General features: G+C 44.0%; 1 protein-coding gene across 3 annotated transcripts in view; it reads right to left on the bottom strand.

The window, feature by feature from the left end:
* The window catches only part of PRR5 (proline rich 5), a 91,920-nt gene extending 74,022 nt beyond the window's left edge, over positions 1-17,898 (bottom strand). Inside the window, exons 1-2 of one of the 3 annotated variants that reach the window (XM_086757685.1) lie at positions 17,783-17,898; positions 17,240-17,322 (exon numbers count right to left, since the gene is read on the bottom strand). Coding sequence is in view for 1 of the 3 variants with exons in the window: in XM_086757709.1 (XP_086613835.1) it covers positions 17,221-17,228 (8 nt within the window). In the remaining 2 variants the exon portion in view is untranslated. Of the gene's footprint in view, positions 1-17,220; positions 17,323-17,630 lie in introns of all 3 variants that reach the window. The other 2 variants (XM_086757709.1, XM_086757677.1) reach the window with 2 other exon arrangements.
* Between the last annotated feature and the right edge of the window lie 3,372 nt (positions 17,899-21,270).

The following is a 21,270-nucleotide window of genomic DNA, read 5'->3' as shown; positions in this document are numbered from 1 at the left end:
CCATCCCCATGCCAGCCCCTAAGCCCAGTGCTCAGCCTCTGTCTGCAGAGGTGCCAGACCACATTTAAGGCAGCTGCTTCTGAAGCCTATGTGAAAAACATCCGCTGTGAACAGTAGCTTCCTATTAAGAACAACAGCAACCCTCTATGGAGAGATTAAGAGACTGATGGATCCTGGGCAACTGAGACTCGTAACCAGCTTAGAGAAACAAATCACACCCTTCTCATCCGATCCATCGCTCCTGGCACGGCCAGCGATAAGCAAGCTTTGGAAGGAACAGGAAAGGGAGAGAAAGAGGCGTCTGACAGCAGAGCAGAGCCAAAAGAGACTTCCAATGTAGCAAGAAGTTAAAGTCTGCATGGCATAAGGGAATGACAAGGTCAATCCTCTTGACAACTTTATCTCTTTTCACAAATCTGTAGACTTTGCTGAACACACTCCAAGACCCACCAATGTTAACATGGACTTCTCAAATCAAAAAGCTTGTGGCTCAGCACCTTGGAGGCACACACCAGAGCAAAAGCCACTCAAATTTATCTGTTTTTAAAGCAGATCTGGGTTACTGATGGCCACAGTTGGGACAACCAAGTCCAACGATGCCAGCATTGGCACCACATTAGACATGTATGCAGGACCCCTAGCAGAGTTCTACAAGAAGAGATGCCTACAAGGCCCTGGCTGCAAAAGAAAATTTTGGTTGTGTGGCATGGATTGGGCAAAAGGAATGTGAAACATCTTAATCCTCCATTTCCAGGGGGAATGCAGAGGAAAAAAAAAAAAAAAAAAGGAAAAAAGAGTCCTATCCTTGCATGGGTAGTACTCTACAGTCATGTATCACTTGCATTAATAATGTGAGGGAAAAAGGAAAAGAAAAAGAAAAAAAACTAGCAATAAGTAGGCAGTTCATCTTAAGCTCATTACAGCAGTTTTCCAAGTCTGGAAAGAAAAATTTAAGAAATGATGACACTGCTACCCCTTCTGCCTCTTTCCCCTGCTCTACCAAAGTAAAGCTGGCAGAGGAGATGCGTTATACTCTGCTTCTGTGCAAAATCCAGCGGTGTCAGCTCCGCTGTCAAGGAAGGTGAGGTTCCGGTGAAGCTGCCAGATGCAATACTGAGATATTTTCTGCTCTACAAGCCTTGCAGATTTTGAAGAAAGGTAGCTGATAGCTGGCGGCAGCAACTTCTTAAATTTCCTCTTATGTTTCTACTACACACTCAGACTTAGCTTCTGGCTACGCATGAGACTGCAGCTGCTTAGTCAAAAGCTTCCAGAGGAAGCCTAGTAACATGAGACTACAGCTCCACAGCCCGCATCTGCTGCCATTCTCAAAGCAGGTACTGCTGCCTGAACCCCTTGGGAATAAAAGGAGAAAAGGATAAAAAAAGTAGTATTTGACTCCCCTCTCTCTAGTGAGGATGATATGCCTGGATAACAGAGTAAACTGCTGTTGGGAGGAGACAGACCAGGTCTCTAATCTCTCAGTTGCTGAAGTCTGGGGAGATGTGAATCTTGCGTTTGGATTTATCATACAGAATAAGCAGATTTTTGGCTCCATCAATCCTCCATCACTGAAACCAGCCAGAGGCTAGATGTGCAGCAATGTCAAGGCTTGGTGTGCTGGAGGCAGTACACAGGGAAGGGTTTCGTGGGAAATAAACTGACTTAAAAAAAATATATATATAGGTAAATTGAAGTAGCAGCAATTACAGGACTATCTCAAAAAGCAACTAGATTCAACTCAGCTATCATTTTGTGCTCTTACCACTAAAAATTTAAAGTCCTACAGTGCAAAGATTAGGGAGGTGTAATGTCACCCCACCATTACCTCTCTGAACAGTTATGAGAGACACACTGAGCCTCTAAACAATATTCAATTTTTCATTGACTAAAGCTCAGAGCTATTCTTGGGGATTAACAACTGCCTGAATGATCCTTCAGGCTCAGGAAGGGACACTTGCCAGTGACTAATCTCTGGAGAATCTCTATGATCACTAGTAATACCAGAAGAGAAAAACCACACATAGTGTCGTGCTGGATTTTTTTTATATTGGGTACACAAGGTATTTTTCTATTGATGTCAACAGATACTGGATCAGGACCCAGGCTGTTATGAGACCCTCCCTGAAGAGCCTCCAGGAGAGGAGAGGTGGACTCCACACACAACCCTGACGCTGAGGGAACCTTCTCAGACACCTCCTGAGTGCCCGTCTGAAATTTCAAGAAAAATATCTAAAGCCAATCAGAAAAGCACTCTACACTCTTAGTATTTTTGTTAGTTTCTAGCATTTGTTACCTCAATGTCCATGTTTGCCCGTTTGCCATGTTTCCCCAACAATAGATGCAAAATACATATTCTTCACAAATAGAGGAGGTCGTCTTCCACGTGCCCCTGGAGCTGGGACTGTCAGAAACTGTGCAGCCCCAGGTAGCAGAAGGAGGCCTTGAGCTAATGAAGCATTTAAGCACATCCTTAACTAATTTTAAGCACGGAAGTAGTCCCACTGTAGCTCTGTCTGGCCAGTCCCTTTTGCTTCTAGATAACAAATGATGTTATCTAGATGTTTTGATGTTCTAAAACTGATCACACTGCATTCAGAGGTATGGGATTTGATCCAGAAAAAGCATGAGTACTGAAATTATATTTGGCTCTCAAATTCTGGGAAAATCTTGGGTGGAGGGAAGGAAGAAAAAGAAGGAGGAAGAAGATACTGAAGGTTTTTGAGCGGTTAAGGGCTCAGCCTCCAGGTACAGTTTATTCTGACCAGGCTATTTAGCAATATTAATCTTCAATGGTTTGTGTTCACAATGCAAGTCATTTGGCTGTCTGTGCTGGGTGGAGAGACAGCAACCTGTCAACGGCAGAGCAGCTGCGCGAGTCGCAGTGGACAGATGGCGAGGACGCAGCTCGATTCTTTCCTCCCTATATTTCCCTCTTGTAATTTTCTTTCCTCCCTCCCACCCAGATTCCTTCAGCAGGGGGAGAGCTACTTGGACCTAAACATGCTCGAAGACCAAATTAAATTCGCCTTTTAATTACTTCCCAAGTCCCTGTACTAGCAATCTGTCCTCACCCCAGACAGATGGCAACTTCTGCTGCACAGCTGGTCTGGCACGGGCAAAGCCGGCAGATGAATGGCAGGCAGGTGTGATGCTGGTTTGGCTCACCAGCTGCAAAGAAAGCAAGGAAGAAAGCCTTGCCTATCGGCTAAGGAGGGTGTGATTTGGAAACTGTTCCTACAGGATGGCTGGCCGTTTATCAGAGAAAAACCTAATATATACTTGTCCCCTACACTTGTATAGACTTAGATCATGCCAGCTGACACTAGGCATTTATCAGGTGACTGAAGGAGGCTGTAGGATGCTCACTGGCGCTGGCTCTAGGTTATCTTCTCACTCACACCAGACCTCTGATTTTTTATTAACTGAGAATGTGTGTACATATATATGTGTCTGTGTATATATGTATTTTAAGTGTCTATTTCCATGAACTTATATAAAGTCTAATACAATGGTTCTGCTAATAAATTGCTTAGGTACAATAACTGCAACAGCAGCAGTACCACTAAGAGTCTCCCTTCAGTCATTCTATAGCCAGAACACAATGTCACTTCATCACCCATCATGGTACAGCTTTGTCCCAGTCTGCCACTTTTGTGAGAATACAAACATGGAATCCTCAAGATCATCTTGAGTGCTAAACTGTTGTCACCTGAACTGAAAAGAAACATCCTTACTACTAAAATAAGAAAGAAAAAATACAAACCTTGATTCATCAACAAAAAGAAAAACCTAAAAGTTCTTCCCCATTCTCCTCCACTTGGTAAAACCAAGGAGTTATCCTGGACTACCCAAATGTTTTCCAACTTGGCTAAAGTTCTACACAACTTTAAACTCTATAAAATAAGACCCTTTTCAGTCTGGGTGGTGGTGTCTTTCTCTTCTCCATTTTAATTGGACAGCTTGTCACGTCTTCATTCCTACTGAAATTTCCATGACTGTTGAGATTTTCACACCTGAATGGATGGATGGGTTTGGTTCCAGCAAAGGAAGAGTTACTGCCTGCTGAGAGACCACAGGCAGCCCGCTACTTGCACAGCACTCTGTGAGCTTTGGGAGCGTGTACCAAGACACATGGACAAAAAACCCACTGATAAATGAAAGCCTGAAGTGTTAGCCTCTCACCAGGCAGAAGAGGGGAAAAAGCTGCTAGAAAAACAATACTGAACATTTTAAACATGAACATTTTGCAAACTAACATGTTATCCAGGCTCACAGGAACACTCCAGCTCTGCCAAAACACGATTGCTGCACTAGTGTTAAAAGGATTTATTTAAACCACTCTAAGCTTCTGCTGAGATACTGTCACACTGGGCAAACAGCTCCCTTTGCGGATGGAGGAGGGTTAGAGCATTCCCCAGGTCCAGCCATCCCTCCTGCCTGGGGCAGAGGAGGAACAGCCACACCAGTACTACCGCAGCTATCCATTCGCAGTCCAACCTTAACTTTCTGATTTTGCCTGAAGCAGGTTAGCGAGTGCTCACACGGTCTGTTCGGCTAAGCAGACACACACAAGACTAACTTGTACGTAACTGCAGAGGGGCAAGGGCAGCATCAAACAACCGGGGCAAAGTGGGCCTCTCCCTACTTTAACTGAAAACAGCTGTTTGCAAAGTGGATGGTAGTACAGACAGAATCTTCGCTGTGCCTTATCTGAGTCATCCAGCAAAACCTCAATGCGATTTTCTGCTGGTGCAGGAAGAATGCAAACCTACAAACTTTTAAAACACTTTCCACAGCCCTTCTGTAAGCAGGTAACAACCCTATGCAAGTAGGAGACGTTTAAAACCTGAACAAAACTGCTTCTTCAGTGAAAGATGATACAGTTGGAGAATTTTCAAGCTTCCATGGAAACAGAGGAAACACTGGAGATCCAGTATCACAAGTAGTTGAAGGGAAACAAAATTTAGATTTTAGATCCAGCAGCACAACCCAACCAGAAGATCTTGCTACATGTGAAAGCAAACTTTGGGAAATCTTATGAAAGCTCTGCATTACAACAGCAAAAGTTAGGTGATAACCAAAGAGATGGAAGAATCTGGGTATTAAGGCACACTGTGGAGCTTATCAAAATCATGCTGGTGGACAATAATGGCTGCTAAGTGCTTTGATGATGAATTTACCTGGAATCTTGTTTGTCACTGTTCTGCATCATACAGAGACACAATCATCTGTACAGCATTTATAAAGAACGGAGAGCAAGCAGCTTTTGCCAGTATTTACACTGGAGCCTCAGTTATTCCACTTACACAACAAAAAAAAATATGCCCTAAAAAAAGTGAATCAGAAGAGAGATTCTGAGTGATAGCCAGCTTTGGTAGCACTTATCTGCCCTGAGTATGAAATAGGCACATATGACGAGGAGGAACCGCAAGGTGACGTACGTGGCCAGGTGGGTGATTCTGAACCTATCCTCAGCCGGCATCTCTAACCTTTAGCAAAAGTTATCGCTCAATCTCTGCTGAATTAGCGGCGAGAGAGCACCGTTCCTGCACTCCTTCACAGGAGGTCGGAGAACAATGCTGGAAAGCTGCCAAGTGTTCAGATGCAAAGAGAATGAAGAGGGGGAAACCCCGAAGAATGCAAACCACAAACCTGAAAGCTGTATGAGAGCCTGCACAAGCCTAAGCATAGTTTCTCAGGCTTTTTATTTGGGGAAAACTCTCTTTGAGCTTCAAGGGCAATCGCACTTCAATAAAAATTAACTACAAGTTGGACAATTTTTCCTCTAAGTTTCATTGAGTAGGCTCCTAATCATCTACAAAACAGCATAAAAAATAGTTGTATTTAAGGATTCTGAATTATTATTTGTTGGGGTTTTTTGCATTATTCTCAAACTATGGAGCCTCGGTCATAGACTCACAGACCAAAATCTGGCTAAGGTAGGTGCTGTGGGAAGGCAGTACAAAAAAAAGATAATTAAGCATAAGCAAAACCAGAAGCATATGTTCTCTCAGGATATGTTCTAAGCACAGTCATTCATGTGTAACTAAAGAGCAGCAAAAGCATTTCCACATAATCTCATAGCAGCAAGCCAGAAGATTCAAAAAATTCCTCCCAATTTCCCTTCATTTTCAAACGATGAGGAAAAAAAAGGCTTTTACAAGGCACCACAAAAGGCTGGCAGACTCCATTTGTTTCACACAGAGTTGGTATCCAACTCTTGAATACTGAAGACCTCACCAAGACGACGACAACACAGCAGTCCCCAAAGAAAGATAGTCTGGGTCACTGCTGCTCCATTCTCCACGCAGAGTCAACGCAGCTTTTTTTTACTCGTCAGTGCTCTATTTAAAGGTAATTAAAAAATTGTTTCCTTGCCTCAAAATGAATTCTGAAGCCTCACAAGAAGTTGAAAGCCTACTATTAATATTCTATGACTGCTACAAAACTCTGGGTTTTTCCTTCCCTTTGTTTACCTTCTCTTACACCAGGAACATCTTGATTTTGGTGAAATATTTGTGGGACGATGTTTGGTAGGTCTCATCCACTAATTAAAGGGCAGGAGAAGAAAGATACTCTAAAAAGTTAGTTCCTGATATGATAGTGATGCTTAAGGAATTGAAAAAAATACATTAACAAAAATAGCCCTTAAAAGTGAAAAACAGACAAGGGAATGCTCCCTCCTCCACAGCCCCCCAAGTGCATTTTCTTCAGTGACAGCGCAATTTGCATTCAGGAGCGGAAATAATCTGCTGTCTTTCTAAGGTGGTGGGATTTGAGCAGGAAGGCTACAGGTTTTGCTAAAGAAAGAAATGCAGGAGTCCCTCTCGCCTTGCCTGATTTACTACAGCCACAGAGACTCACAGGCTGGGCTAGATCTGCCTTTCTATTAAAAAAAAAACCAAACAAACAGAAATGAAGAAGTGCATAAGCCCATTTGGCTTCCTTTCACAGTAATTTTCAAGTCTTGAAAACTTGGCTCAATCCCCCTTATACACATTTGTTCCTCATTTTTACCAAATTTTACTTCCACCTGAGGAAAAATCTCAGAAAAAGGAGGCAGACAGAGGCTGGAAGAGAATACCGAATTGCCTGGAAAATGAGAGATTAACACAGATGCCTTTGTGTTCTCAGAAAACATACAATGAAACGCAACAGCGGAGAGCACTGCCAGAGAGCCACAAGAGCACAGCAAATAAGATGTTGCAGCAGTCAGCTGGTGAACACACCGGAGACAGGGATTTTTGATTCACTAAAAAGCTCTGCTTGTTTCTGTTTGGATATAGATGTTCACTGTGGAGCCAGAGGTCTCTCCAGGCTTGGTATCCCCAGTAAGAGGAAGGCTGTTCCTCCAAGAAGGCGTTAGCCAGACTGGCTTTTTAAATTAACAGCTGGAATATCGCCCTAAGGGCCAAACAAGGGTTTTGGAGGCTGAAGCAAGCAGAATTAACTGAAATGAAGACCAGATTTTTGCTCTCCAGCAAGGGTGGTGGCTTGACTCGGTGAGTTTTTAAACTGCTTTAGCTTCAGGGTAACTTCACAAGGCCCAGGTTTTCCTGGGAGGGACAAAAGAAAGCTGGAAGGTCATTTTCCTTCTGTCTTTGTTCCCTGCTGCCACTGTCCCCCATTGCACAACCGTGCTGGGCCAAAGCACAAGGTCCCAAGGCACAAAGGTAGCTGCATCAAGCGGTGCTGTGCCAAGGTCCATCTTCCACTTAGGTACCAGGCAGCTGCATTGCATTTCACTCAGGTGTACTGAGATGCAGCACAGCTGGCAAATCTGTATCCTCCCCTGAAATTACTTCATGTATAGAGGCTGCAGTAAATATTTCCCTTGTATTTCTTCAAGTTTGCAATATTTGCTCTTTCACTTAGTAGAAACTAAAAGCCCCCAACACGACTTAGCATCCTAATTCACATGGTCTTATCTTTTAGGCTGTGGCTGTTCCCTTCAGTGAAATTAGCAACAGATAAACCTAACTCCAGAGAGTAATAGGTTTACTGTTGTAATTTAGTTTTTAAATAGAAGAAGCTGAAAAGTAATTGGAAGGGGTGGGGAAGAGGGAGGGATGGGAAACAGGACAGCACACAAGACTTGGCTGTCAGCGCTGCAGGCATCAGCTACAGCATGAGGCAGTACTGTTTGCATGGAAAAGCCCCAAAGAAAACGACACGTGGTGCTGCTTATAGACCAGATCCATACCTAAAAACTCAATGCAAAACTAATCGATACTTTTAGCTATTCTGAATGCATAGGCATTACTCAACTTCTCCACACTTGTTCACATAAATCCTGCTCATCACACCCTGCTCAGCAGCTACCAAAGCACGCCACAAGCACCAAGATTTGTTTGCAACAGTGCCAGACTTGCCGTTTCCAAACACCTTCTGCCGCCACCCAAAGAGCCACAATCCATTTGACTTCCTCTCCGGAAGCAAAAAAACATAATAAACTAAGAACTAAACTTGAGTACTGGTCTGAGAGGGACTGGCATCACTAACACGCTAAAGGTTTTGTCCTTTGTTTCCAAGGTGGAAAGATAGGCGCTTTGCTAGAGTCAGCAAAACAACAAGGTGTTTGTTTCTAAAACATAAGCAAAGTGAGTCTCTCAAAGTCCCCGTGACTTTGGGCAACCTGACCAAGGGCACCGCCATCTTTCAGCTTTATTCCAGCACACCATGCTGTGTCCCCCAGAGGTCAGAACTGTCTTAAAATTCCACTAAATCCACTGTTATTTCCTGTTCTCTAATCTATCATCTTAATAAATCTGCTCCATTACTGCCTCATATGTAGAGGCAGGCAGGAGACTGTGCAGCACAGCAGATGCAAAAGTTAAAAAAAAAAAAAGGCAGTGTGGGGGGAACCTAAGCAAATGGCTTTTATTTGCTTATATCTGGGATCTCTGAACATGTGGACAGAGCTGCTGTGGCCAGCCAAAGCAGTAGCAATGGTTGTCTAAGCTCCCCATGCCCCTCCAGGAGAAGCTTTCCTAATCACCGTGGCCATCCCAAACCACAACATGCCTCTAGACTTTATATGGGATCACACAGTGGCAGAGAGTTGGGTCATACCCAAAGATCAAACCACTGAGAATCCTGTCCCATGTTACGTAAATATTGCTCAGTAGGACTTGTGGATAAAAAGCCATTCTGAGCTCTTCAGGGCTCTACCAGATACATCTCGCCAGGCTTGGAAAGCTCAGGTTGGAAGAGTAGGAACCCCAACAGATGTGTCAGCTGTTTCATTGGTCTTCATGACTACATAGCATTCCCCACACTCCCTATGAGAGCATGAAGCAAGGAGCCTAAAAGGGTATGTTCTACCAGTGTAAAGCCGCATCCATCCTTCCTTCCTAGCAATCAGTGGTGATGGGATCGCTGCACAGAAGCTGTCTGGGGTCTGTCTGGACGTGCCTTCTCCTGTATTGGATTGGCAAGCCCCATGCACTTCTTCCACCAGCTGCACCAATACGAGAAAGACATCATCCAGCTACCCGGCGTATCTTTGTGGAAGCTACATTCCATGTAATTTCCTGTATGAGGTTACACTGGGCACTGTGAAGACACACAGCAAAATCTGCAGAGCAGCGGCCTCTGTTTTAAGAGCAGCGAGTCAACTTGCATGCTCCATCTGTTAAATCACATGTGTCTGTGCGTGTATCTGCATGTATGAGCGCCTGTATGGAAAACTAAAGAATATTTAGAAAAGAGCCTAGTTCAGTTAACTGCCCTCTGACACCCCCAAGCTCTGCCTCTGAACCTCAGCTGCCTACAAGATGACACTCCAAGCTGTGGTCTTCAACGGACACAGCGCGCTCCACATACAGTAGTTTGCGCTCAGCATGCAAATATTTGTCATTTCAATGTGCTTTTATCGTTCTTGTTGCCATCGCAAATTTTAAGGCCAGCAAGGAACCTCTCCAGTTTGACCATTTTGAGGAGAAGCAGAACATCCTTCTTCACAGGATTACGTGACAATACAGTATCTTCATTTTTAGTAGTGTTTTCCTTCTCCTTTTATTTAACACTGAATAGAGAAGCAGCTAAAAGAAGGCAAGCAAACAAGACAGACAATAGGAGGGGTACATTTTGCCTAAGCATTCATCAGCCCATTTGCCTGAATGAGAGGAAAAGCAAGGCAAAGAAGAGAGGAAAGAGCAATCACATTTTTGCCTAAGCACACGGATAAAAGGTAGGCTTTATAAACTTAATTTTTCAAAGCTTCCAACAAGCACAAGGCTTGTTTTTTAAACAATGGCGCTCAGTTTTAAATTGTTTTCCCTTAGCTGGAGATTTGCTTTCTAGGATATTTAAATGCTGCTAAAGTGGCAACTGAGAGTCTGGAGAGGTCTGAGTACAGACCAGTTAAGAGGAATCTCCCTCATTTAGTCATAAAAATAAAACGTTAATGTGCAGGGCAGGAACTGCACTTTGTTTTGTGTTTGTACTCTGACTAGCAGAGGGTGGTCTTATTTCCCCAACCCAAGGCTTTAAAGGCAGAAAAAAAAATTCAAATCACCAATAAACAATAGATACCGAGGCAGATAAATGAGGGACTGGAACTATTTGTTAAATAAGCATGAGAAAGGCTACCAGAATTAGCACCTACAGGACTTTCCTTATGCTACAAAATAATTATGAGGGCTGGAGTTAAAATGTGAATGATCAAGAAACCTTCACGGGAATTCAAGAAAGACCTCGATGTGTTCAGGGGGAGATAATAGCTCTGCAATTCAGTTGCATCTCTCATTAAACATTGTTAAAAACCCCATGATAGCAAAATTAAGTTAATTGAATTTAAATCAGCTAACAAATATTCTTTTGGATACTCTTTTCCCAGCAAAAGAGTAAAAAGGGATGATGCCAGTAGTGTATTATCAATGTTAAAAACGTGACCCTAAAAACAGCAAAGGAAAGCAGAATTTACTATACATGAGTATGCTAAGCATCAACCTTGGATCTTGTTCCTAGCTGGGACCATTCTTCAAATTAAATCTTCTGGCAAAATTTGAGAAATCCTTGATGACTGTAACAAGGTCTACACAGTGCTGTAAATTGGAAAAATTCATTTTCTAACCTGCATTAATATTTTCTATTCTGCCTGTCTAACCACAGACAATTCTGGTAGTCATACAAAAACACACTTAAGCCTGAGTATCCCCAGGAAATTGTTTAATAATGATAAATGAACAAAAGTCATGCAGAATAAAATGGAAAATCGACTCATGCTGGAATTATACATTACAGAATTAATCTGGGAAGCATGCTGTAATGCCAATTTTAATCCATGCAAGCAAATCTCACAAGTTCAAGCCAACATCTGGCTTCTTATCTGAACTTCCCAAGCTGCTTCTCAGCTGCATAAAACTGGCTTGGATATTTTATGAAAACAAGCTCTCTCTCAATTTTTCCAATACTTGCTATCTTCAGGGATGCCAGAATTACCACAAGAATGTCTTTTTCCTGGCACTTTGACTTGGACTGATTCAGACCTCATTGATAGGATACACTGCAGGATAATTTATACCAGGAACAATGCTTTATTTAGGAGTAGAGGTTTTGTTACGCCAAGCAAACCCAATCATGAGTTTTGCTGACTGTGGCCTCTACCAAGTCCTCCAAAGCAAAAATTAAAATAAATAAAGAAAAAAAAAAATAAAAACCAGCAAAACAAACAAGCAAAGCCATGACCATAAAGTAATGGTCACCACCAGTGGAGCGGTCAGGAGTGAACCAAGACTCTCTGTATGTAATCCTTAGTGCCCGTACTTTAAAAGAAAATAGCCAAATTCAACCAGTTTGCTGGTATTTCTCTAGATCAGGATATAAGTAGTTAATCAAAGGAAAAAAAGTGGCCCTTCATGCTTCCTGGAGAGAACCTTAAAAGAACATTTTACAGAAAGAAAAACCAATACAGTGGTGAAAAGAAAACCAGCAGTACTGGCTTATGGAGGGGTTGGATGAGCACATCCAAACTCGGTGAATGCACTTTCTGGAAGAATGCTTAACTTCTCTCAGCTTTCTGATTTCCTTTGCAACCAAGACAACAAAATTTCATAGTTTATTTTCTTTTGGCCTTCCACTTTAAACGGACAATGCAGGAAGTAAAAAACTGGTACCAAGTCACCAGATAAGGAAATTTTGGGACTCAAGTTACACTTAATTAAAGGAGAACCTGCCAGTGTTGCAAATGTTTGTCAACAGTGCTTTCCCTGCCTGCCCTCCAATAAACCACTCATGCTGAAGATAGCCAAACAATCTCCAATTTTTAAAGCTGCCACTATGAATCAGAATAAAAATATTTCTCCCTATCTAGCAACAACATACCATCTTGGAGCACTTGCAACTCCACCTGCTCTACAGTGAGAACATGGCTAACTTATACAGAATCCAGTTTATTCTGGGATACAATGAGAAATCCAGCGAAGGAAAGAGTGTATATTAAGATATCAAACCACCTGGGAGAGGTACATTATCGTACTATCGCACATCACACTATTCCGTGGTCTCCTTAATCAGACTTCATGAACTGACCCACCTCATAGCTGAAGAGAGGAACAAGGTAATATCACTAGGATACAGTAACACCATAAAACTAATTAAGTTCAAAATTGCAACCTCTTTATATTCTTGGAACCACATTCTAAAAAACACCTTAATCTCAAATAAATTGATTAAATCCAAACATAAGATCTTGGACTGAAAAACTGCTGGAGCTGATCCAAACCAGCAGTCTCTCCCCTGACTGCAGTGCATTTCGGATCTCGGCCCTTGACCCTTCTGATCTGTTTGTGCATCACCTACTACTTCAGCAGAGCTGCACAACCTTTTGAAGTTGCTCTTCACATTTCGGCAAGTACGCAATGTTGTGTCTTTTCAGGACTCAGCACAGGAAGAGGTATCTACTGTCCAAGAATATCCTTCCCGCCCCACCCAATAATGGCTAGAACTTAAAGTAGGAAAGCACCCTGAGCCTGTTGCTTTCTAGATTTCCCTCAAGAGAATTCAACATGGCTTCAAGGACACAAATAAACAGAGTCAATGTAAGCCAAGCAATATTTCTAGCCCAGCCTGCTGTGCTCACCACAGGAAAGTGTCTTTCATCACTTCCCTCCTCCCATCCTCCCTTGCCACGTGATCAGAAAGGCACACAAGATGCTATAGTGTTTGTTTTACAGAATAACGGCATGCATGTCAGCTGCCAGCAAGAGAAGTGTTCATACATTTTCTGAATCACAGGCTAACAACAGAATAAGATCTAATAATTCATCCAGTCCATCTCCCTCCCTACAGGGATCTAATCCAAACTAGCAGTGAATGACTCTGTCCCTCCCAGCAGACCACACAGGGGAGTTAAGAAGTTGACTTCAAGCAGAGAAGTTGGCCTGCTAACCAAGATCCTTGTTTCTAAAACCTCCGTCCTAATCCGTGGGCACAGTTCAGCCAGGGGAGATGTGACCGTAAGCTGCCAGCCCTGCAGGACATTTTCCAGGGCTCTCTAGGAGCTTTATAAAACCCTAACCAATAATGCTACTTGCATTTTTCATGGAAGATTATTCAGCTTCAGTCCATCAAGAAGCTTTTCTTGATGTTTCAAGTTACCTTTTCTTTTGCAGCCCATTAAGTCTAGTTGCATCCTCTTGCAAAGGCTAAGTGATTATTTCTTGAGTACCCACACCTGAAATTGCTGGTATCTTTGCTTCTTAGATAATCTATCTATATTAAGCACCTTTAATCATTCCTCAGAAATCAGTCCCTTTGCTCTTCAAATCAGCTCTTTCCCTTCCCTCTCAAGCTTTCAAAGGGCAGGTGTCCTATATTTAAGCCAGGGAGCCAGATCCATCCACACCACACACGTAAGGCCTGTTATTTTTCCACTCATAACCGGGATATCACGGACAACTGCGCTGCCTTGTATTACTGTTTCACTGCAGCAGCCATGCCTGACCACAGGTCCCTGATTTGTTCCAGCCCCGTGACTTTGCGTGTGCTCTTTCACACCCAATACACATGTTAACCTATCACTCATTTTATTTTCCCACTTCCATCCCTCAGTCTCCTCAGATTGTTCTGCACTATCAGGCTGTCTGCAGATGGGCAGTTCATTCCCAGTAAGTGCAGACACTCGAGTTTTACACATGAAAAAGTAAAACCCACCGAACTCTTCTGATGTCTTTCATGTTCTTTCCTCGGTTGTCATCATCCTGGCTTCTCCATCACGCCACCACCGAGCATAAATATGTTTTATTCTTGCACAGGAGATGCATCACCAAGTTTCCCCAAAAGAGCTGCTGCTTTGTCTGCTCACAGAAGCAGCATAAAGGGTACCTCCCTGCTGATACCCAATATCTTTCAGATCACAACTGCGTCCCGAACCACTCGTCAGCCTCCCAAGCAGATTGAATTTCAGCCTGAGCGACACAAAGGAGTACATTGTGGCTAGCTGATGGGCAGGATGGGATTTGGGGTTTACAGTTCCCGTGAGTCTTCCAGCAGTCACAGGGTAATGTGACAGAAAGTAAACATCTTTCAAGTGAAAATAACCTGGAATAAAATTGATGTCTCATTTTTTTCTGCACCTGTCTTTGTTTCAGATCCGTAATCATTACAAGAAACAATCTTCAACTCAATTGTCCAAGCGAGGGAATGCCCAGCATCGTTATGTGGCGTTTTTCAAGTTAGCTGTCAGGTTTCATTTAGCATTCTGCACCGGTCCTACAGTTTGGCTGCCTGGAAATTTTAAATGCAAATGTATTTGCAGAGTGGCATGAGAGAACAATATCAGAATTTTACCTCACAGCACAGCTCCTCTCTCAGCTCCATTCGACTCCCTTTTCCTCTCTCCTATACACACAGATTTTGCAGCTACTTAAAAAAAAAAAGGCTTAAACAAGAAAATATTTACCTATTATTTTTTTCCTATTGAAAGACTTTCCCTGGCCCTTCTGCTTAAACAGACCTAAACCACAGTTTAAAATTGCCTATGGCTCCAACTTGAGATGTAGAGCAGTCAAGCAATTTCTTTAATAACAGGGAATAACAACACTTAATTCAAATTATCCCCATACAGTATTTTCCATCTTCCAAGAGCTAGATATGCACTAGCTAATTAATAACTGTTTTCTCCACACCCCAAACTCGCCTGTCCTATCGTAAGAAACCAGGGGGAAAGCAAACGCCACCGAGAGGACGTGCTTCTGGACAAGCATTTGTCATTTTCTTCTCTTCTTTGTGCTCAGTCCCAGTAAGTCCCAGGCCAGAGATGTAGGCAGATAATTACCAGCTCTCATAACTCAGCAGCTCCTTGAGAGGCTATGGCCAGAATTACTGGAGAGGCAAATTTTTCATTGACCTTAATATGAAGGCATTTATCTAGCAATGATGTTGAAACACTCTCAACACTGTTAAACAATCAGAACCAGACCTAGGTGCTTTCTTTCTGGTGCAAGGATGCTCTCACCCACGCATGGGACCTATCACTTGTGTAAATTTAGGCACAACCTGAACACAGCTCAGCAGTTTGCGATGAGCTACACAAGATTAGAATACGTTCTAGAAATTACAGTGCCACTATTGTGCAGAAAAAAAAGCTCTGACTTTCCCTTTAAAGAACAGCTTTTTTGTTTGCATTTGTGGTTTATTATCAAACACACGTGCAAGAGAGATACTTTAAAGGAAAACAGAGAAGGAGGCCAAAGGGTCAGCGGGTACAAATGGTCAGAGCCTCCAGCTCTGGACCAATCTACTTTGTCATAGATAATATTCATTACAAAATTTATTGTTGAAACAGGAAATACTATTTTTAGCCCTTACTTATTATTTTTTTTCAAAGATTAAGTGCCACTTACAGTTCTATTACCGATCTTGCATTTTATCATGTGTATTTATGGAGCTGTTCATTAACCCTGTTGGCTTCTACATTAAAAAAAAAAAAAACCTTAAGTAATTTTACTGGCTTGCTCTATTGTAGCTACATTTTACAACTATAATTCTATCTGCCATAAAAATTAAAAGGAAAGGCCTCTAGAATAGAAATAGGGGAGAGGTATGACTGTAACCCAAGGATCAGGTTTTTTGAAGAGAATCAGGGATTGATTTTCTTCAGTGTTAAAAGACTCTTGGCTTACACAGATACATTTCCCTCAAGGTCCCTCAAAGAACTTTGTATCCAAAAGTTTGAGAACTAACAAGAATGAGCTGAAAACCTAGAAATTTACTCTGGAGCCTAAGCACAAGCCTAAGAGTGTTCAAAATCTGGCTCTGTGCTTTTGGAATTTCCTCTTACACTGTCTCTGCTTTGCAGTGTCTTTTCTACCGCATATCCACTGGGGATGTGTCTTAATTCTATATTCCTTCCAGCGTCTTTCCCTAATTGGATTATTAATCAGAAAAAGAAAGATCAAGCATCATGTCGTTCAATCAATGGCATATATTATAAATACAAAATCCCTGTCAATACATGTTTCATAGTAAGTCACACATTAACAGACTACTGTAGCAAAACTAGAGTTACATGCAGTAGCAGTATTCATCCGAGTCCCAGAACTAAGTTTTAGATAGGTTATTCTTTGGCTACAGCAAAAGTTAAGAACAAAGAAGAGTTTTGCTAGGCAGCATCATAGCTCTACATCCAACTAGGTGCTGGATGCCAAGTGTGGCCATTATTCTACAGCCAACCTATATTGAACCATTTCTTTTATTCAAATTGTAAGAAAGCTGCCTAATCATCACCTACTATTCTTGTCTTTTCCTAAAAGAGAATAGGCGTGCAAGCCAGAAGAAACAAAAACCATTTATTTCAAATGAAGCATCAAAATTTAGTTTTAGATCTATCTTTCCATTATTAATCAACATGCTGGTAAACCTAAAAAACTGATTGTTGCCTGTAATTTAAAGTGAAAGCCTTAAAAGTACGCTGGCTGGAAATTATGAACGTTAGAAAAGCTAAATTATTTCCTCGATCTCTTTTCTAAAGCTGCCTCTCTTGTTGCTTCTACAACATTAAGGCATTGGCGTACATCCAATTTAATGTATTCTTGAAGAAAATGAAGACACTGGACCTTTACCAACAATCACTTTACGAGCTGTCAAAATTAACAGCAACTGCAGGCGCACGGAAATTAAAACGGACAAGCCCATCTTTTGCAAAAGCTACTAGAGATTATACACTTCAGGGTGGAAACATGCAACATCATCCTGAAAAAAAAAAAATCTTACTCATGCATATAGATCTTACTTGCGTGAATGAGGCTTACAGCAGTCAGCCCACAGGAATCACACTCAGAGCCAACTCCGGTTACCTGAGGCGGCTGTTTCAGGCTGTAAGAAAAAGGAGATGCGTGTCTGCACAAACGCTCGCTTAACATTCACGCAGGGTGCAAAACCCGCGAGCCCGAGCTCCCGAATTACCAGGAACCACCTCAGCGGCCACGGGTGCCGTATCCCATCGCGTTTAACGGGAATAAACAAAACCGGGAGTCCCCCTCGGGCCACAGACCGCCCCCCCCCCCCTCCCCGCCGACTCCCCCGGCTCGCCGGACACCCCCGACCTCCCACCGCCGCACGGCCCTTGGCTGGAGGAGGAGACCCCGGAGCCGCCCCGCAAGCCCCCACCACCGCACACTCACCCGCCGGGGGGACGTCAGGGGCAGACACACTTTCCCTTCCCCCAATTTTCCAGGGCGGGGCGGGGGGCACAGACCCGGCGGCGGCAGCAGCAACGCCCGGTTCCCCCAGACCGCGCCGCCGGGGGTGCGCGACCCCGCCGCCCCCCACTCACCGTGTGCGGTCCCGGCCGCCAGGGGAAGGAGAGTGGGGAGATGGGGGGGGGGGGGGGGGGGGAGACGCGAGGGGGTGCGGTCCGGCGGTCCCGCAGCGCAGAGGGACCGGTGCCGGCGCTGCCGCCCGGGGCAGCGGCGCGATGCACAATGCGGCGGGGCGGGGCGAGAGAGCGGAGGGGGGCCGGAGGGGGTGGTGCCCGCCTCGCCGCCGAGAGAAATAACAAGACCTCAAAAACCCCAAATCCGCCGAACCCCTTCCCTTGGTGTGCAGGTCGTCGTGTGTGTGTGCGCGTGTCCCTCTCTCTCCCCCGCGGATCCAGCGCTGGCGGGCGAGTGAGCGGCGTCCGATTTGGGAGGGCTGGGGACCGAGGTTGTCCGTGCCCCGCCACCCCACCCGAGCTGTGGTCGCGAAAGAAGCGGCGAGCTGAAGCCCGACCGAGCAGCCCCCTCCCCGCTCCGGCGAGCTGCTGAAGGGGAAGAGAGGGGAGCGGCACCCAGGCAGCAAACCGGACCGGTCATTCCGGTGCGGAAGGTGCGGGTTGAGGCGGGAGTTTGGGGGAGGCAGGAGAACCAACGAGCACACGTGTCCGGTGAAGGTGTCACTTCTCAGGGAAAAACGATGCCGCTGCGTGTGCCCACGGGTGAGCATCGTGCCCTGTGCCACGCGTGTGCAGAGGCCACGGGCGAGTATTTCGCCAGAGCATGGAAGCCTGTCCTGAAGTTTGCCTGATGGCTCTGTATCAACCAAAACTTGCGGTTTAGCCCAGCCTGCAGTTGGTAGTTTTGATCTGAGTTCGCAGGGATTACACCCTGCGGGGATTTAAACCAAAGGAAGTTTTATACAAATCAATTCCACCGCCAGTTTCAGCCACATCAAATTGTAGCTCATTTGGGGCACCTGGCAGGCACGCTGCTTCGGCTTCCTACCTGCGTCAGCTGTCCCGCCTGAGGGAACGAGGGTGCCACAGAGTGGGCTCAAGTGATGGCTGTGGTTGGGTGTTAATCCCAAGACATCACAGCATGGTACCATAGGCTTCAAAATACATCATCTTTCGATCTCGGAAGGAACTGCTCGTGCTTCACCTTCTTCCCATTTCAGTGGAAGCTGGGCATCAGTGACTTACTGTGTTGATTTACTGTGTTGATTTGTCCCGGCTTGTGTTCAGACTATAATGACTTGACAGCACTGGAACAGGCTGCCCAAGGAAGTGGTGGAGTCACCATCACTGGAGGTGTTCAAAGAATGTGTAGACGTGGCACTCCAGGCATAGTAGGCATGGTGGTGTTGACTGTTGGACTTGATGATCTTGGAGGTCTCTTCCAACCTTAAGATTCTATGATTCTATGACTTTGGTAACACTAGATGAAGGAATCTAACAGAGAAGTAAGGATCATACAAAGGAGTCCTCCTTTGCAGTGTCCAGGGAAAATCGTTACACTTTAAAACCAATTAATAAAGTACACGGCCCCCTATTTGCTGACTGCAAAGACAACAGCAGTGCACGAGCTGTCATTGGGTATTTATACCTGCAGGATTCACGGTGTCTTTTGCGATTAAATGGTGAAACAGTCAAGTTCATGATTAAGTAGTTCAAGAGTCATGTAACCTATAAAACTATACTCCTGCACAGAAGAAAGCCATGATTTCTTATCGGCTTAACTGACCCAGAAATTTGGGGAAGACAACTTTGCCCTTTTAAACCTGGGGTGGAGGAATGACAGGAATGTCCCTGAATGCAAAGAAGACTTAATCTGAGGATCAGGGAGCAGATCCTTCTTCTGATCTGGTATTTTTTTTAAACAGTAGGTCTCTAAGACAAACTAAAGCACTTGGAAGAGACATCTTCATCACTGTCTGTTTTCTTTTAAGTTGTCTCAATTTTAGAAAATCTAAACCGAACGATTAAAACACATTTAATTAACATAAAAAGGAACCTGAGTTGGGTCTTTGATCCATAAGTGTTACAGAATCACTATTAAACGATGCTTTTTTGGTAGGAACTGGTATCTGAATTTGCCATTGGAAGCCTCAAATACATTCTTTTTTTTTTTAATTTAAGCAAAAATGTACAGGTTACATTCTCTCTGGAAGTTACCTGAAAGCTTTGCTTTAAAAACTACATACACCCTAGCAAGCATAAAAGTGAGGGAATTGGTACTTACAGTTAATTTTAACGATTACTACCAGGATCATGGCTACTGCGGAATAAGCAACCTCTCTGCAACCCCGCACAGCCCAGCTGATTTCTGTCAAAACTAGCATGGGCACAAAACTCCTGTTAAGAACCTCTTATGGGATCAGAGCCTCATGTTGCAGTATTAATTTGTGATTACTCTGGGTAGGTGAAATACCACCCCAATATGGTATCGTGGTGTGAGAAATAGTTAGTTATGCTTGGTTATTACAACAGGAAAAAATACCAGAGGATTCAAATTAATCTCACTGCCATCAGTCACAATACGCTCAAATCCTTTGCTAAGAGACAAATGCATCCAGTTGCTTCACGAAAAAAAAACCCCGCATCACTAGCAACCTCTTCCTACTAGTATCTAATCTGTATACTTACACTTTTTACTAGTGTAAGTGCAAGAGATGATGGGCAGAGTTTAGTACAGCACAGCTACACTGATAACAGTTCTAACATGGAGACAGCAGCAGCTTAGAGGAAGTGTCAACTGATTTTATCGCTCACCATCAGTTCAATACTGATAAAAGTGCATCAAGGAGCAGACTAGGAGCATTCTAACTGCAGTCAGCCTAGTGCGCAGGGCACAGCCAGAGAGAAGGCAAGCCCTCCTCAGTACCTGTATAAAACCAGAAGTGATCAACCAGAGCATGCCCAGGAAGGCAGCGGAAGCCAAAAAAAAAAAAAAAAGGCAGCTCAGCCCTATTCTCTGTGTTTCAGTTCCTCCCTTCGCAGAGCCAGTTTTGAATTCCTGTCTGAAAATGTGCTTCCAGCAAAACAGGAGGTGCGGAGAGCCAGCCAGCCTAGAGTGGTGATGCAGGAGGATCCCCTCACTGCTCTTCACCTCCTCGCAAAGGCGGCTTCGCTAGCAGGCCGTGCGTGAGAGCTTGCAGGGCATGCTCACACTGAAGAAGCCCAACCTGCTGTCTTGCACATGCAAGTCGGCTGTACAGTCAGAGTAGGAGGTCTCCTACCTGAGGGAGCTTGCCTAGCAAACAGTCTGCGCTAAGCAGCAAGGTAAATATGCCTTGCAGGAGGGGCCAGGTCTTGGGAGCTATCGTACTGATGGGACCTCATCTAACTTCCATCTTGCTTCATTTGGCTGCACTAGGTGACCAAAGGGAGCAGCAGCATCACACACAAATAATCAGAGATGTGGATAGAGACAGCAGCAGCTTTTAAGTTAGATCACTAGGTTTATGAGTTCTTTTTCTCTCCTACAGGTGACATCACAGAGGAGACTTGCTTAGATGGCGAAAATCAACTGGAATATTTGCAAGGAGCAGGGCCACCGCTGCCAG

Source organism: Chlamydotis macqueenii, chromosome 1 (genome assembly GCF_036417535.1).
Source record: "Chlamydotis macqueenii isolate bChlMac1 chromosome 1, bChlMac1.mat, whole genome shotgun sequence".
NCBI classification, from domain to species: Eukaryota; Metazoa; Chordata; class Aves; order Otidiformes; family Otididae; genus Chlamydotis; species Chlamydotis macqueenii.
Note: the sequence above shows the minus strand (reverse complement) of the source record. Positions and strands in the feature narration are given on the sequence as shown.